General features: G+C 41.3%; 2 protein-coding genes across 2 annotated transcripts; both read left to right on the top strand.

Moving 5' to 3' along the window:
• Window positions 1-12,317: 12,317 nt before the first annotated feature.
• LOC309401336 (olfactory receptor 10A4-like) lies at window positions 12,318-13,274 on the top strand (the record flags this gene model as incomplete). Its single annotated transcript, XM_081970403.1, has 1 exon — window positions 12,318-13,274. The coding sequence occupies one exon, from the start codon at window positions 12,318-12,320 to the stop codon at window positions 13,272-13,274; it is 957 nt and encodes a 318-aa protein (XP_081826529.1).
• A 4,519-nt stretch (window positions 13,275-17,793) lies between these two features.
• LOC309401335 (olfactory receptor 10AG1-like) lies at window positions 17,794-18,729 on the top strand (the record flags this gene model as incomplete). Its single annotated transcript, XM_081970402.1, has 1 exon — window positions 17,794-18,729. One exon carries the CDS (start codon window positions 17,794-17,796, stop codon window positions 18,727-18,729), a length of 936 nt encoding a protein of 311 aa, XP_081826528.1.
• Window positions 18,730-19,395: the final 666 nt, after the last annotated feature.

Below are 19,395 nucleotides of genomic sequence, written 5' to 3'. Positions count from 1 at the left end.
AATACTTTTTACTTCCTAACTGGACTATGAATGCAAAGTTTCTGAAGTTGAAGGGATGTATTTCAAAGGAAATGTGCAAAAATGTTTGTAATTATTACTGAATTTTCATTATTTATAGAATCCCTGAAATAGTAACAAAAATTATTACGGCAGGGCAACCAATAAAAAAATACACATATACATACAAACTTGAGAGACCAAATTGAGAGTCCGAGAAGTACAGAGTTCTGAGAAAAGATCCTAGAATGGTTGTGTGATTCACTCAGCTAATATAATCACAAATAAATTAACCAGTCACTAAATTAAAATTGCAGCCTTTCTTTCCTATTTCCAAGGATTTAATCCAAATTACTAATTCTGAGTAATTGCAATTGAAAAATATATAGTTTCAGAAGGCTATATAACTATTATTAATTCTTCAGAAGAATTGTTTAATTCCTTATTTAGAATAGAACAGAGTACAACAACGGAGTTGGAAGGGACCTTGAAGATCTTCTAGTCCAATCCTCTGGTTAGGCAGGAAATCCTACACCATTTCAGACAAAGGGATATCCAACATCTTCTTAAAAACCTCCAGTGTTGGTGCATTCACAACTTCTGGAGGCAAGTAGTTGCTTCTCTCCTTGATTACTACTGTAACGCTCTCTACATGGGGCTTCCCTTGAAATGCACTCGGAGACTGCAGTTGGTTCAGAATGCGGCCGCGCGGGTGATTATGGGGAGTACCAAGTACTCCCATGTGACACCTCTCCTGCGTGAGCTGCACTGGCTTCCTGTGGTCTATCGAGTGCGTTTCAAGGTTTTGATTACGATCTTTAAAGCGCTCCATGGCTCAGGACCTAGTTACCTGCGGGATCGTATTCTGCCCCATACATCCCTACGACCCATCCGCTCGCACAGAGAGGGACTTCTCCAGGTGCCGTCTACCAGACAGTGCCATGGGGCGGCGCCTAGGAGCAGAGCCTTCTCTGTGGCGGGCCCAGCCCTGTGGAATGACCTCCCCCCGGATATTAGGACTACTACTGACCTCCGCTCCTTCCGTGTCAAGCTCAAGACCCACCTTTTCCAAATAGCTGGCCTGGCCCGACCATAACTTCGTAACGCTCCTGATGGGTTTTTTAATTTGGTAATTTTATTAGGGGATTTTAAATTGTATTTTTAACTGTCTTTCACTTAAGTCCATCCTCCTCCATGCACATATGTATATGTCTCTGTTCTCTTGTATATATGTTTGTCTTATGTGTATTTTTTATCTGTTTGATTGTACGCCGCCCCGAGTCCTTCGGGAGAGGGTTGCGGCTAATCAAATAAAATTATTATTATTATTATTATTATTATTAGTTTCCATCCGTTGCTTCTTGTCCTTCCCTCAGATGCTTTGGAGAATAGGTTGAATCCCTCTTCTTTGTGGCAGCCCCTTAATGTTACATTTTTGTTTTCAGGCTTCCATCTGGATGATACCATGGAAAAAGACAACCAGTCCTGCATGACTGAATTTCTCCTGCTCGGCTTCTCAGATTTCAAGTCTGTGGAAGAACTTGTGTTTGGTTTGGTTCTAATATTCTACCTCATGACTTTGATGGGCAACAGCCTGGTTTTGATCCTCACCATTGCCAGTCCCACCCTTCACACCCCAATGTACTTCTTCCTGTGGAATTTGAGGAGGAGCTTCCGGCGATGGCGGTCGCCTGTTTGAGCTCCTAGTTCACCGTGGAGCGCCCGATAGGGGTAGGAGGTTGCCGCCAGCCCCCATGGCAACGGGGAGCTGAGACTTGGATAGCCCGACCACCCTGGCATGTTTGGGGCTTATTTTAGTCCACCAGGGGTGGTCGGAGAAGCTTGGAGGCAAACAAGAGCGGAGCGGAGCGGAGCGGAGCTGAGCAGCCGAGAAAGGAAGCTGTGAGGCAATGGCGGCGGCGGCGGCAGCGCGGCGGCGACGGCGGAAGCGCGGCGCGAAATTTGAAAGTGGAAAGGGGAAAAGGCAAGACAGCACCAGGAAAGGCAAGCCAGCGGCACCAGAGAGGATGGGGAGACAATGGAACCTCTGGAGCCGCCCTACAACGCTAAAAAACACCAGAGGACATCGAGTGGTGAGCAGAATGGGGAGGCAACAGGGAGCGGCACTGGGAGATGGCTGCGGTATTGGGTGTGTGGAAAGAACCGCAGCCAGGGACTCCCAGGGACTCCCCCATAACAGCTGGCCATATCTTGGCTGCCCCCATGCTCCTAGGAACTTGCTCTGGTGTCTTGAGAATCCTGATAATTTTGGAAGCTTTTCCCAAATTGCTGCAAATGTTAAGAGAACTGAGAACTGAGACGCCGGATGGGGGGGTCAAGGTGAGGATGTTGGGGAACCAGTAGAAAGAAGAAGACCTAAATAATGGTTGGGGATGACCTGGAACCTTAGAGGTCACTGAAGACCCGTGTTAGGGCCATGGATGAGCCCAACTGACTGCCCAGACTAAGACCAAAAACAGCTGGGCTTAGAAGGCCACCCCTCATTTACTAAGGAACCCACATCTGTACTACATTTATTTTCAATCCACCTTGGACTGTCACCTCATTTTATGATATCTCCACCTGCTTCACCTTCACGTCCCGGAAATATTTGGAACATTTTCCCCTCCAGCTCCCCAGTAACATCTCAGCCTCCGGCTATTAACTATTAATTTTTACCATCTGCACCCTTACCCAATTGGGTTTTAATACTTCATTAATTTACTCAAGGCTAGACCTGCTCCGCCTGCGGGAGGCCCCGCTCTCGCAGGTATGGCCCTTGGCTCTCTCAAGGGCCTGCCTTGATGACGGGTTTGTGAACCCCGAGAGGTGGAAGAAACGGAGGCTGAGGGGCTTTTTATCCAAAAGTTTTTTATTGTTATTAAGGGGTTCCAGGGAGGGGGGGTGTGATAACCAGGCCGGGAGAGGCGCCAGTGCCAGTGCTGGACGGACAGGTGAGTCCGGGAAGGAAGTGAGCGGAGCGGGGGGGGAGAGGGAACAAGAGATTCCAATAGAGGGTTGTTTGATTACAACGGTCGCGGGGAGGGGGGGATGCGAGGACAAGAGAAGATCTCAAGGTCGGTTGGGAGACCGCGGTTGTTGGCTATGCCCGGTCGTCTGTACCAACCCCCGCAACCTAGGTGGCCAGGAACTACAGAGCCCGGGCCTACGGCTGATGCTTTGCAATGCAAGGTCCGTAACCAACAAGGCCCCCCTCATTAATGAGTTGATCTCTGAGGGGGAGCTAGACCTTGCAGGGATAACGGAAACCTGGTTGGGCCACGAGGGTGGTTTACCCCTCGTGGAAATGTGCCCACCAGGTTTCCGTGCATTCCATCAGCCTCGGGCCCTGGGTAAGGGTGGTGGGGTGGCGGTAGTTATACGGGAAGGTCTAGAGCCGAGGGAGTTCACTGTTCCTCAGATATCCGGGTGTGAGTCCCTTGGTGTGAAATGGGGCCCACGGAGGCAGTTGGGTTTGCTGATTGTATACTTGGCTCCTCGCTATACATCAGCAGCCCTGCCCGAGCTCCTCGAGCTGATCTCGGAGACGGCGGTTGAGATCCCCAGGCTTATGGTCATGGGAGATTTCAACCTGCCGTCGACGGGAGCAGCATCTGAGGTAGCTCGGGAGTTCATGGCTTCCATGACAGCCATGGGCCTGACCCAGTTAATTCAGGGCCCCACACACGAAGGAGGCCACACATTGGACCTTGTCTTTGTATCTGAGCAGTGGACGAGTGATCTGGGTAGAGGGGATTTTACTGTTACACCCCTGTCATGGTCAGATCACTCATGTCTCCGGCTTAACTTCCCTGGCGCTACCCCCCACCGCGAGGAGGCGGGACCAGACGGTCCACGCTGGTACCGCCCCAAGCGCCTGATGGAGCCGGATAGGTTCCAGACGGAGCTTGGGCCATTACCTGTAGCCCTGACCCGCGCTCGGTCGGAGGACCTAGCGGCCGCCTGGAATAGGGCGGCGGCTGGGGCCTTGGACCGGATTGCGCCTTTGCGACCTCTCCTGCGGCAGCGACTCACCCGGGCTCCTTGGTATACCGAGGAGCTGAGGGTGATGAAGCGTCACAGGAGACGTCTAGAGAGCAGGTGGAGGTCCTCACGCTCCGAATCTGATCGAACACAGGTAAGATCCTACTTGCGGACCTACCTGGTGGCATTAAGGGCGGCCAAACGTAGATATTGTGCCACCCTTATTGCGTCCGCGGATAACCGCCCTGCTGCCCTGTTTAGGGTGACCCGCTCCCTCTTGTCACAGGGGACGCAGGGGGCACCTTTACAGGGCAGAGCAGAGGAATTTGGGGAATATCTGCAGGACAAAGTCGCTCAGATCCGGAGCGGATGGGCCCCACTCAGTGGACCAGACGAGCCGCCAACAGCGAGTCTTGTGAGACCATCCTGGGAGGAGTTTGATTCTGTTGCCCCCGAGGATTTAGATAGGTTGCGTGGACGGCTGCGACCCACCACATGTTTAATGGACCCGTGTCCCTCCTGGTTGGTACTGGCATCTTGGGAGGTGACACGAGGCTGGCTTCTGGGCCTGGTGAATGCCTCATTGGGTGAGGGATCCTTACCAACCGCCTTGAAAGAGGCGGTGGTGAGGCCCTTACTTAAGAGGCCCTCACTCGACCCAATGGAGCTAGCTAACTATCGTCCAGTCTCCAACCTTCCGTTTCTAGCGAAGGTTGTTGAGAATGTGGTGGCCCAGCAGTTTCCACGACACCTTGACGAATCCGAGTATCTAGACTCACGCCAGTCCGGCTTCCGACCTGGGCACAGCACAGAGACAGCCTTGGTCGCGTTGGTTGATGATCTCTGGAGGGCCAGAGATAGAGGTTGCTCCTCTATCCTGGTCCTATTAGACCTCTCGGCGGCTTTTGATACCATCGACCATGGTATCCTATTGCGCCGGTTGGAGGGGATGGGAGTCGGAGGTACCGTTTTGCGGTGGTTCGGCTCCTACCTCTCCGACCGGAGGCAATGTGTGTTGACAGGGGGACAGAGGTCGACCCCGAGGCCACTCACTTGTGGGGTGCCACAGGGGTCGGTCCTCTCGCCTCTCCTGTTCAACACATATGTAAAGCCGCTGGGTGAGATCATCCGTGGTTTTGGGGTTGAGTATCACCTCTACGCTGATGATACTCAGCTGTATATTTCAACTCCAAACCACCCCAACGAGGCTGTCGAAGTAATGTCCCGGTGTTTGGAGGCCGTCGGGGTCTGGATGGAGGACAACAGACTTAAACTCAACCCCTCCAAGACTGAGTGGCTGTGGCTACCGGCACCTCGATTCAGCCAGCTGATTCCATCGCTGGCCATAGGGGGCGAGCAGTTGCCCCCTGTGGAACGGGCGCGCAATTTGGGCGTCCTCCTTGATGCCCGGCTGTCAATGGATGACCATGTGGCGGCCGTGGCAAGGGGGGCGTTCCACCAGGTTCGCCTGGTGCGCCAATTGCGCCCCCTACTGGACCGGGATGCCCTACGCACGGTCACTCATGCGCTGGTGACGTCCCGCCTGGATTACTGCAACGCTCTCTACATGGGGCTGCCCTTGGGACGCGCCCGGAGACTGCAGTTAGTTCAGAATGCAGCCGCGCGGGCTGTGATGGGGAGTACGAGGTACTCCCACGTAACACCTCTCCTGCGCGAGCTGCATTGGCTACCTGTGGTTTTCCGGGTGCGTTTCAAGGTGCTGATTACCATCTTTAAAGCGCTCCATGGCACGGGACCTAGTTACTTGCGGGATCGCATCCTCCCACATACATCCCTGCGGCCAATACGCTCACACAGGGAGGGACTTCTCCTGGTGCCATCCACTGGACAATGCCGGCGGGCGACACCGAGGAGTAGGGCCTTCTCTGTGATGGGCCCAACCCTCTGGAATGACCTCCCCCCCGACATTAGAACCACTTCTGACCTCCGCTCCTTCCGGCAAAAACTGAAGACCCACCTGTTCCGATTAGCAGGCCTGGCATAATTCAACTGTCCCTCCTGGCAAACGCACTATATCTGGTTATTTTAGGGGTTTTTTAATTCACTGTATTTGTTTTTAGGGGTTTGAACTTATTTTAATCTGCTTTGTACAGTTCTTTTAATGTCATTCTTACCTCCTCCATGTCAACTGTCAATTGTACATACTTAATTTTATTGTATCTGATATATTTTGTATGAACTGTACACCGCCCCGAGTCCCTTTCGGGAGAGGGGGCGGTCTAGAAGCATTAAATTAAATTAAAATTAAAATTAAAATTAATTTCTTGGAAATTGGCTACACCTCCACCATCAGCCCGAAGATGCTAGTAAATGTGTTATCAGAGAACCAGACCATATCCTTTTGGGGCTGTGGGTGTCAAATATACTTCTTCGTTCTCTTTATTGTCACTGAGTGTTGTCTTCTTTGCGCTATGGCATATGACCGCTATGTTGCCATTTGCAAGCCCTTACAATATCCACATATCATGAACGACAAGAAATGTGCTAACCTAGCTGCCATCTCATGGGCCATTGGTGCTTTTGGGAGCTTGGGGCAATCTATTTCAATCTTCACCCTTCCCTTCTGTGGGTCAAACAGAATCAGCCATTTCTTCTGTGATATCATGCCTGTTCTCAGATTGACTTCCATCGATACTTACAAAAATGAAGTGGCCAATGCCATACTAACTGTGGTATTTGTCTTGGTCCCCCTTTTGTTCATCCTCTTTACCTACATCCTCATCATCTCCACTATTCTCACAATGCCAGTGGCCATGAACAGGCACAAAGCATTTTCCACTTGTTCCTCACATCTCACTGTTGTTCTCCTGTACTTTGGAACAATCACTGCTGCCTACATACAGCCCAACTCGGCAAATTCTCAGGAGAACAACAGGTTTCTTGCCCTACTCTACACAGTAGTTACCCCAAGTTTGAACCCCATCATTTACAGCTTGAGAAACAAAGAGTTAAAAGCTGCATTGAAAACATCAATAGCAAGGAAATGGGTCTTTTTCGGTAGAAATCCAGTATCATAATCCAATAATAATTGATGGGATCCCATTATATATCAATCAGTTTCATTTTTTTGAGAAATCATCATCTTAGCTACACATTTATGTGATAGATTGAACTCTAGAAAATGGCAGTGGCTGATTTTAGGCTTAATAGTAGAATGATTCAGATCTTGGGGTTGATTTTTTTAAACAAGGGGAGAGTCCTGAATAGCAATAGCAGTACCATTTAGACATATGCTGCTGCATAGTACTTTACAGCATTCTCTAAAAGGTTTACAAAGTCAGCATATTACCCCTAGTCATTTGGATCCTCATTTTATCTACCTACAGATGGAACTTTGAGCCTGTTGAGATCAAACTCCTGGCAGTGGGCAGAGTTAGCCTGCAATACTGCATTCTAACCACCGTGCCACTATGGCTCTTGAAAGGAAAGCTAAATTTATTATTATGATTTGAATGCAAGAAAAAGGATTGTCTGGTTATTTTCTTGGAACAGTGATGCCAAAATCAAGTAGAAACTGACGCTGTAAGGATTCCCACAAGTGATATATGACTTAAACCAAATATGTTTATAAATCTCTTTTATTATTGATATTGCATCAACACAACAATCAGATAGGAAGTAGATGTAACTAAAACATAGGAATAAACATTATGAATGTGACAATTTGTTTTCAGTATGTATATTTACAAATATTTGCATGTATATTGTGCACACCCACACTCACTCACACACCCACATACTCTTATGTCCTCCTCCCCAACCCACTCCTAGCTTTCTCCCAATTTAATGCCAAATTATTGGGCAAACCGTCTCCAATATTCCCACTGATCTTTTCTGTATAATTATTCCCTCTAATTTCTGGCATCCTGTGTGTGGAAGAAGAAATGTCTCATCAGGTTTTCCTCAAATTAAATGCATATTAGTGCACTACAATACAAGAATTTGAGTAAATTGCAAAAAGATATATAATAGCAACATATTATGATATTTATGTATTTAATAAAATAATCGTACCAATGAATAAAATAAAATGAACCTTGTGCCTCATTCTCACCTTCTCTGAGCTATTTGTTTAGCAGGAGAACAACTGAGCAGAAAATAAATAACCACATTATATCTATTTTCAATTAAAAGAATCTTGGGGTTAAATTTATTGTAACTCCACAGCAACGAGAGGAGAAATAATACCATACTTATTCTAAACCATAAAGCCATTATTTATTTGTCTATTTATTCAAATTTTCAATGGACAATTTATATACAGATGCTCTTGTTTTAGCAAGCAGGAAATTTAAATTGTAGTAACGTTTACAGCATTGAGAAAAAGAGTTAAGCTTTGAATATAAATTAAAATTAATAGTACAATTTCTTTTTTCATATAATTTTTATTTTATTTTATAACATAAAAGTTCCATTTTTAGTTCAACAGTGTGTTGTCTGGATAACTATTTTTTAGGAAATAATAATAATGTTACAGCAATATTCATAACATTGGTATTAGTTCTGTAATTATAATAGTAATCATTATTATACTATTGCTTGTCCATTTTAACAAAAGTCCTTTGTATCATTAGTCCTTATCTAATCTCAACATGTTTCTAACTTCTGTTTTTATTAACTAGCTATTGATAAAATAAGTCCCATGTCAAAAAGTATTCTGTTTCTTCCTTTTCCTTAATTGTAAGTGTTAGTCTATCCATTTCTGCAAATTTAAATCATATTTTCATTCTGTAGGGATCTCTTCACTCTTCCAGTGTTGTGCAAATACAATTCTAACTGCAGTTAATACATGTAGGATCAAATATGTATTCTCCTTATTATACTTATCTGGTAAAATGCCCAACAAAAACCAGCTGGATATTTGCATTCTTTTAACAGGTTGTTAAGGTCACCTGGAAATTTATCTATGACATCAAGGTCACCTGTGTGGTGCAAATTAGTGTGGGGTCTTCTTGGAACTGTTGAAAAGACTGGGATGTAGATTGGAGATAGATGATGTTGTATCGGTCTCCCTCTGTTGAGAGACGGCTGTTTAATTTTGACATAGATGGCCTCTTTAAAAAAGCATCTCTACCGAAAGCAATATTTTCTTTGTACATTGTATATAGCGTGTATGCTATGTGTATAATCCCACCGTAAACAGCTTCCTTATCCTTCTGATATGAAAATCAGAGGGGTACGCCTAATGTCACACAATATGAAAAGAATTTCAAAAGATTACAGAGTATTAAGCAGCCTAAATGACACAGATGTCCATGAAAATATTCTATATCAGTGCAACTGTCGTTTCTCTTAGTCTTTCACAATAAGCGTGTATCACAAAGGGTTGTATAAAGCCACATGGAGATCATAGATGATGATGGCCAGGAGGAAGAGTTCAGTTCCTGTCACAAGCCCCAGGAAGCAGAGTTGTAACAGCAGAGAAAAAGAAATGGAACCGCATTCTCTCATGAGATTCTCCAGCGTTTCAAATAAAAAGAGATTTATTGAAAATGGGAGAAGCTTTAGGCAAGAATAACAGGCTATATTTACATTAGAAGAGCTAACTATTTGCCTTTGTCACTCACTGGTTGAGATCCTTGTACAGTTCATAATATTTTTGTCTTGTGAACAAGAAAATGATTAGCTAATTTTTATAACATTTCATTTAGAAACTGTGGTGGCGCAGCCTACAATGCAGCATTGTAGGGTAATTCTGCTGACTGCTGGCTACTAGCAGTTCAGCAGTTCGAATCTCACTGGCTCAAGGTTGATTCAGCCTTCCATCCTTCCAAGGTTGGTAATATGACAACCAGGATTGTTGGGGGTAATATGCTGACTCTGTAATCTGCTTAGAGGGGGTTGTAAAAACCCTGTGAAGTGGTGCAGAAGTCTAAGTGCTATTGCTATTGTTAGATATCCACAATAGCTACAGTGGTTTCCACTCCAGTCCTCCTTTTAGGCGGGAAGCCTGGTTTGATCTGATTGGTTGAGAGGCCTGACAGCTCCCTATAAAAGGGGAGCTGTCAGACCTCACAGTTGCTGGATTGTACATACTTGTCTGATAATAAAGAGCTGTTGTTGCCTTCAGTCTGGAGTCTGTCCTCTCATTCCCCTGATCTAACAGCTATTCATTCATTTATTTGCCAAATGCATATAGCTACCCATCTTAATCAAATGAATGAATAGCTAATGCAGTATAAAAACTAAAAGCAGCAGCAATTTAAAAAAATTGAGGCCCTCTGCAATATAATTCAAAATGTCCATATGAGGATCTACTAAGATCCTGTCCCTGGGGATGAAGGAAGAACAAAATTTTTCAAGGCTTTCAGGAAGAGCAAAAAGATCTTCCTTCTGGTTCAAGTTGTCCTCTAGTATTCTTTTACCAAATCCCCAGGATGAGTCCTTTGGCTTCTGTCATGAGACCTTATTTGAGAACTTAGGTCTCCAGACTCCCTGGAGATTTGAATCCTCTAGGATCAGTGGCTCCTTAACATCTTTGAGGTAGGTTTATATAAACGGCCTCCATAATATCAGCCATTTGTTTTCCAGAGGAAAGAATATATGAAGATTCTTCTATGGTAGAGGAATATTCAGAATTTTACATTGCCAGCGAATATTACACAATTTCAGGCTTTCCTTAAGAAGAAATATCCCTTCTCTCTAAAAATAATCAGAAAAGGTTTGACAAAGTAAGATCATACTTTATAACTTGGTTCTTCATTTTATGTAACTTTATGAAGTTTTATTTTCAAAGGATATTCAGTGAAACGTTAAGAGAGTTTTATTGTCAAAATTTCAGTGATGCTTTAATATTTAAGGCTTTTGATCCTGGGACACAACATGCCTAAAGTTGTATGTTTTATTGGCCTGTCTAATTGAAAAATATAATTTGATATGTTAAAGGGATGGCTGGTCATTGACAATATACAATGGAAACGAGTTGCAGCTAATGGAAAATTAATTTTCCTTTGATCTAAGCCACTTTTTTTCCAATCTCCAATCCTTCCTTTATTTTTTTCCTCCTTATATTCAATCCTATCTGATTTCCAGGCACTTCCTGGACAAATCTCTTCAGTTTTCTTTGCAAGATTTTTTGCAACTTCATGAAAAGATATTTTTATTTTCAGAGGAAGTTCAGTGGAATATTAAGATAATTTTATTGTCAGCTTTTCACTTATGCTTAAACCATTAAGTCTTTCAAACATGTAAATGTAGATGCTGTGTCTCAGTGGAAAAGGCAATTCAACATGTAACAGGAATAGCTGATCATTGGTGATATGTAAGGGAACACAATTGCATATAATGGGTAATTAAGCCTCCTTTGATTTAAGTAACTTTCCCCCAATCTCCAATCTTTCCCTTACCATTTTTTTCTTCCTTTCAATTTTGTCTGATTCCGAGATATTGCCTGTACAAATGGTTTTTTTTTTGCAAGGTTTTTTTCAGAAGTGTTTTACGCTTGTCTCTTTCCTATGACTGAGAGAAAATGATTGGCCAATGGTCACCCAGCTGCCTTTGCTCCTTGGGCTGGACTAGAATTCCCGATCTCCCAGTTTCTAGTTTGATGCTTTTAACCACTAATACTTTTTATTTCCTAACTGGACTATGGATGCAAAGTTTCCGAAGTTTAAGGGATGTATTTCAAAGGAAATGTGCAAAAATGTTTGTAATTGCTATTGAATTTTTTATTATTTATAGAATCCCTGAAATAGTAACAAAAATTATTATGGCAGGGCAACCAATAAAAAAATACACACATACATACACACTTGAAAGACCAAATTGAGAGTCCGAGAAGTACAGACGTTCTGAGAAAAGATCCTAGAGTGGTTATGTGATTCACTCAGCTAATATAATCACAAATAAATTAACCGGTCACTAAATTAAAATTGCAGCCTTTCTTTCCTATTTCCAAGGATTTAATCCAAATTACTAATTCTGAGTAATTGCATTTGAAAAATATATAGTTTCAAAAGGCTATATGACTATTATTAATTCTTCAGAAGAATTGTTTAATTCCTTATTTAGAATAGAACAGAGTACAACAACGGAGTTGGAAGGGACCTTGAAGATCTTCTTGTCCAATCCTCTGGTTAGGCAGGAAATCCTACACCATTTCAGACAAAGGGATATCCAACATCTTCTTAAAAGCGTCCAGTGTTGGAGCATTCACAACTTCTGGAGGCAAGTAGTTGCTTCTCTCCTTGATTAGTTTCCACCCCTTGCTTCTTGTCCTCCCCTCAGATGCTTTGGAGAATATGTTGAATCCCTCTTCTTTGTGGCAGCCCCTTAATGTTACATTTTTGTTTTCAGGCTTCCATCTGGATGATACCATGGAAAAAGACAACCAGTCCTGCATGACTGAATTTCTCCTGCTCGGCTTCTCAGATTTCAAGTCTATGGAAGAACTTGTGTTTGGTTTGGTTCTAATATTCTACCTCATGACTTTGATGGGCAATAGCCTGGTTTTGTTCCTCACCATTGCCAGTCCCACCCTTCACACCCCAATGTACTTCTTCCTGTGGAATTTGTCTTTCTTGGAAATTGGCTACACCTCCACCATCAGCCCGAAGATGCTAGTAAATGTTTTATCTGAGAACCAGACCATATCCTTTTGGGGCTGTGGGTGTCAAATATGCTTCTTCCTTCTCTTTAGTGTCACTGAGTGTTGTCTTCTTTGTGCTATGGCATATGACCGCTATGTTGCAATTTGTCAACCCTTGCAATACCCATATATCATGAACGACAAGAAATGTGCTAACCTAGCTGCCATTTCATGGGCCATTGGTGCTTTTGTGAGTTTGGGGCAATCTATTTCAATCTTCACCCTTCCCTTCTGTGGGTCAAACAAAATCAGTCATTTCTTCTGTGATATCATGCCTGTTCTCAGATTGACTTCCATCGATACTTACAAAAATGAAGTGGCCAATGCCATACTAACTGTGGTATTTGTCTTGGTCCCCCTTTTGTTCATTCTCTTTACCTACATCCTCATCATCTCCTCTATTCTCACAATGCCAGTGGCCACGAACAGGCACAAAGCATTTTCCACTTGCTCCTCACATCTCACTGTTGTTCTCCTGTACTATGGAACAATCATTGCTGCCTACATACAGCCCAACTCGGCAAATTCTCAGGACAACAACAGATTTCTTGCCCTACTCTACACAGTAGTGACCCCAAGTTTGAACCCCATCATTTACAGCTTAAGAAACAAAGAGTTAAAAGCTGCATTGAAAACATCAATAGCAAGGAAATGGGTCTTTTTCGGTAGAAATCCAGTATCATAATCCAATAATAATTGATACAATCCCATTATATATCAGTCAGTTTCATTTTTTTGAGAAATCATCATCTTAGCTACACATTTTTGTGATAGATTGAACTCAAGAAAATGGCAGTGGCTGATTTTAGTCTTAATAGTAGAATCATTCAGATCCTGGGGTTGATTTTTTTAAACAAGGGGAGAGTCCTGAATAGCAATAGCAGTACCATTTAGACATATGCTGCTGCATAGTACTTTACAGCATTCTTTAAAAGGTTTACAAAGTCAGCATATTACCCCCAGTCATTTGGATCCTCATTTTATCCACCTACAGATGGAACTTTGAGCCTGTTGAGATCAAACTCCTGGCAGTGGGCAGAGTTAGCCTGCAATACTGCATTCTAACCACCGTGCCACTATGGCTCTTGAAAGGAAAGCTAAATTTATTATTATGATTTGAATGCAAGAAAAAGGATTGTCTGGTTATTTTCTTGGAACAGTGATGCCAAAATCAAGTAGAAACTGACGTTGTAAGGATTCCCACAAGTGATATATGACTTAAACCAAATATGTTTATAAATCTCTTTTATTATTGATATTGCATCAACACAACAATCAGATAGGAAGTAGATGTAACTAAAACATAGGAATAAACATTATGAATGTGACAATTTGTTTTCAATATGTATATTTACAAATATTTGCATGTATATTGTGCACACCCACACTCACTCACACACCCACATACTCTTATGTCCTCCTCCCCAACCCACTCCTAGCTTCCTCCCAATTTAATGCCAAATTATTGGGCAAACCGTCTCCAATATTCCCACTGATCTTTTGTGTATAAATATTCCCTCTAATTTCTGGCATCCTGTGTGTGGAAGAAGAAATGTCTCATCAGGTTTTCCTCAAATTAAATGCATATTAGTGCACTACAATACAAGAATTTGAGTAAATTGCAAAAAGATATATAATAGCAACATATTATGATATTTATGTATTTAATAAAATAATCGTACAAATGAATAAAATAAAATAAACCTTGTGCCTCATTCTCACCTTCTCTGAGCTATTTGTTTAGCAGGAGAACAACTGAGCAGAAAATAAATAACCACATTATATCTATTTTCAATTAAAAGAATCTTGGGGTTAAATTTATTGTAACTGCACAGCAACGAGAGGAGAAATAATACCAAACTTATTCTAAACCATAAAGCCATTATTTATTTGTCTATTTATTCAAATTTTGAATGGACAATTTATATACAGATGCTCTTGTTTTAGCAAGTAGGAAACTTAAATTGTAGTAACGTTTACAGCATTGAGAAAAAGAGTTAAGCTTTGAATATAAATTAAAATTAATAGTACAATTTCTTTTTAATATAATTTTTATTTCATTTTATAACATAAAAGTTCCATTTTTAGTTCAACAGTGTATTGCCTGGATAAATATTTTTTTAGGAAATAATACTAATGTTTACAACCATATTCATAACATTGGTATTAGTTCTGTAATTATAATAGTAATCATTATTATACTATTGCTTGTCCATTTTAACAAAACTCCCTTGTATCATTAGTCCTTATCTAATCTCAACATGTTTCTAACTTCTGTTTTTATTAACTAGCTATTGATAAAATAAGTCCCATGTCAAAAAGTATTCTGTTTCTTCCTTTTCCTTAATTGTAAGTGTTAGTCTATCCATTTCTGCAAATTTAAATCACATTTTCATTCTTTAGGGATTTCTTCACTCTTCCAGTGTTTTGCAAATACAATTCTAACTGCAGTTAATACATGTAGGATCAAATATGTATTCTCCTTTTTATACTTATCTGGTAAAATGCCCAACAAAAACCTGCTGGATATTTGCATTCTTTTAACAGGTTGTTAAGGTCATCTGGACATTTATCGATGACATCAAGGTCACCTGTGTGGTGCAAATTAGTGTGGGGCCTTCTTGGAACTGTTGAAAAGACTGGGATGTAGATTGGAGATAGATGATGTTGTATCAGTCTCCCTCTGTTGAGAGATGGCTGTTTAATTTTGACATAGATAGCCTCTTTAAAAAAGCACCTCCACCGAAAGCAATATTTTCTTTGTACATTGTAAATAGAGTGTATGCTATGTGTATAATCCACCGTAAACAACTTCCTTATCCTTCTGATATGAAAATCAGAGGGGTTCACATGATGTCACACAATATAAAAATAATTTCAAAAAATTACAGAGTATTAAGCAGCCTAAATGACACAGATGTCCATGAAAATATTCCATATCAGTGCAACTGTTGTTTCCCTTAGTCTTTCACAGTAAGCGTGTATCACAAAGGGTTGCATAAAGCCACATGGAGATAATAGATGATGATGGCCAGGAGGAAGAGTTCAGTTCCTGTCATAAGTCCCAGGAAGCAGAGTTGTAACAGCCAGAAAAAGAAATAGAACCGCATTCTCTCATGAGATTCTCCAGCATTTCTAATAAAAAGAGATTTATTGAAAATGGGAGAAGCTTTAGGCAAGAGTAACGGATGGCCATATTTACATTAGAAGAGCTAACTATTTTCCTTTGTCACTCACTGGTTGAGATCTTTGTACAGTTCATAATATTTTTGTCTTGTGAACAAAAAAATGATTAGCTAATTTTTATAACATTTCATTTAGAAACCGTGGTGGCGCAGCCTACAATGCAGCATTGTAGGGTAATTCTGCTGACTGCTGGCTACTAGCAGTTCAGCAGTTCGAGTCTCACTGGCTCAAGGTTGATTCAGCCTTCCATCCTTCCAAGGTTGGTAATATGACAACCCAGATAGTTGGGGGCAATATGCTGACTCTGTAAACTGCTTAGAGGGGGTTGTAAAAGCACTGTGAAGTGGTGCATAAGTCTAAGTGCTATTGCTATTCATTCTTTTATTTGCCAAATGCACATAGCTATCCATCTTACCCAATTAAATGAATAGCTAACGCAGTATAAAAACTAAAAGCAACAGCAATTAAAAAGATTGAGGCTCCCTGCCATATAATTCAAAACTCCCATATGAGGATCTAAGATCCTGTTCCTGAGGATGAAGGAAGAACAAAAATTTTCAAGGCTTTCCTGAAGAGCAAGAAAATCTTCCTTCTGGTTCAAGTTGTCCTCTAGAATTCTTTTACCAAATCTCCAGGGCTTCTGTCATGAGACCTTATTAGAGAACTTAGGTCTCCAGTCTCCCTGGAGATTTGAATCCTCTAGGATCCAGTGGCTCCTTAACATCTTTGAAGTGGGTTTATATAAACGGCCTCCATAATATCAACCATTTATTTTCCAGAGGAAAGAATATATAAAGGTTCTTCTATGGTAGAGGAATATTCAGATTGTTACATTGCCAGCGAATATTACTCAATTTCAGGCTTTCCTTAAGAAGAAATATCCCCTCTCTCTAAAAAATAATCAGAAAAGGTTTGACAAAGTAAGATCATACTTTATAACTTGGTTCTTCATTTTATGTAACTTTATGAAGTTTTATTTTCAAAGGATATTCAGTGAAACATTAAGAGAGTTTTATTGTCAGCATTTAAGTGATGCTTTAACATTAAGAATTAATTTTCCTTTGATCTAAGCCACTTTCCCCCGCAATCTCTAATCCTTCCTTTATTTTTTTCCTCCTTATGTTCAATCCTATCTGATTTCCAGACACTTCCTGGACAAATCTCTTCAATTTTCTTTGCAAGATTTTTGCAACTTCATGAGAAGAAATTTTTATTTTCAGAGGATGTTCAGTGGAATATTAAGATAATTTTATTGTAAGCTTTTCACTTATGCTTTAACCATGAAGTCTTTCAAACATGTAAATTTACATGCTGTGTCTCAATGGAAAAGGCCAGGAATAGCTGATCATTGGTGGTATGTAAGGGAACCAAATTACATATAATGGGAAATTAAGCCTCCTTTGATTTAAGTAACTTTTCTCCAATCTCTAATCTTTCCCTTATCATTTTTTTCTTCCTTTCAATTCTGTCTGATTCCCAGAGATTGCCTGGACAAATGGGTTTTTTTTCCAAAGTTTTTTTACAGAAGTGTTTTCCATTTCTCTCTTTCCTAAGACTGAGAGAAAATGATTGGCCAATGGTCACCCAGCTGCCTTTGCTCCTTGGACTGGACTAGAATTCCCGGTCTCCCAGTTTCTAGTTTGATGCTTTAACCACTAATACTTTTCATTTCCATACTGGACTATGAATGCAAAGTTTCCAAAGTTGAAGGGATGTACTTTAAAGGAAATGTGTAAAAATGTTTGTAATTGTTATTGAGTTTTCATTATTTATAGAATCCCTGAAAGAATAACAGACATTATTACATGACAGGGCAACCAATATAAAATATCACACATATATACACACATGAAGAAGTGTATTGTGAGTCCTAGGACTACAGAGTTCTGAGAAAAGTTCCTAGAGTGGTTGCGTGATTCACTCAGCTAATATAATCACAAATAAATTCCCTCTTCTTTGTGGCAGCCCCTTAATGTTCTTTTTTTGTTTTGTTTTCAGGCTTCCATCTTGATGATACCATGGAAAAAGACAACCAGTCCTGCTTGACTGAATTTCTCCTGCTCGGCTTCTCAGATTTCAAGTCTATGGAAGAACTTGTGTTTGGCTTGGTTCTAATATTCTACCTCATGACTTTGATGGGCAACAGCCTGGTTTTGATCCTCACCATTGCCAGTCCCAGCCTTCACACCCCAATGTACTTCTTCCTCTGGAACTTGTCTTTCTTGGAAATTGTCTACACCTCCACCATCAGCCCGAAGATGCTAGTAAATTTGTTATCAGAGAACCAGACCATATCCTTTTGGGGCTGTGGGTGTCAAATGTGCTTATTCCTTCTCTTTAATGTCACTGAGTGTTGTCTTCTTTGTGCTATGGCATATGACCGCTATGTTGCCATTTGCAAGCCCTTACAATACCCATATATCATGAACGACAAGAAATGTTCTAACCTAGCTGCCATCTCATGGGCCATTGGTGCTTTTGTGAGTTTGGGGCAATCTATTTCTGTCTTCACCCTTCCCTTCTGTGGGTCAAACAGAATCAACCATTTCTTCTGTGATATCATGCCTGTTCTCAGATTGACTTCCATTGATACTTACAAAAATGAAGTGGCCAATGCCATACTAACTGTGGTATTAGTGTTGGTCCCCCTTTTGTTCATCCTCTTTACCTACATCCTCATCATCTCCACTATTCTCACAATGCCAGTGGCCACGAACAGACACAAGGCATTTTCCACTTGTTCCTCACATCTTACTGTTGTTCTCCTGTACTATGGAACTATCACTGCTACCTACATTCAGCCCAACTCAGCAAATTCTCAGGATGACAACAGGTTTCTTGCCCTACTGTACACAGTAGCGACCCCAAGTTTGAACCCTGTAATTTACAGCTTGAGGAACAAAGAGATAAAAGCTGCATTGAAAACATCAATAGCAAGGAAATGGGTCTTTTAGGTAATAATCCAGTATCATGATCCAATAACAATAATTGATACGATCCCATTATATATCAATCAGTTTTATTTTTTGAGAAATCATTAATTTAGGTACACATTTATGCGATAGATTGAACTCTAGAAAATGGCAGTATTTGGTTTATAAGATAAGCCTTTAAAAATCTTTAAGACGGAAGAAGGCAAGCATTGAGAGTTGATACAATTAACACTGCCATCTAGTGGACTTGAAACATTGTTCGTCGACAGAGTCGTTTCCCTTAAAAATTCAGAACAGTGAGAGGCAGAAATACATTTGTTTGAACAGCTGTTTTCTGTGGAATCTTTCAGTATCTGGAAATTTACTTTAGACTAAACAGAAGCTTTAAGGGAAAGCTCAGCGTGACCTTGGAAAGACTCTTATCTTTAAAAAAAAAAGAACAAAGAGACTGAATCTATTCTTTCTTAGCTTAGTGACAGTTCTGATACTATTTTCATATTATCTTGCTGGGAAGATGGTGATTTTTTTGGGGGGGGGCTCTCTGAAGTATTGATTTTTGATTTTTTTCTTCCTTGTTGCTCTCTTTATTTTATGCTTACTTTCTGAAGATATTAGACATAAATGGATGGTTTGCCTTAAATATGAGTCAATTGGATTGAAGGTTCTTTTTTTACTATCTTCTTTTTT

Source organism: Natrix helvetica (genome assembly GCF_964273705.1).
Source record: "Natrix helvetica genome assembly, chromosome: Z".
Lineage (NCBI taxonomy): Eukaryota > Metazoa > Chordata > Lepidosauria > Squamata > Natricidae > Natrix > Natrix helvetica.
Note: the sequence above shows the minus strand (reverse complement) of the source record. Positions and strands in the feature narration are given on the sequence as shown.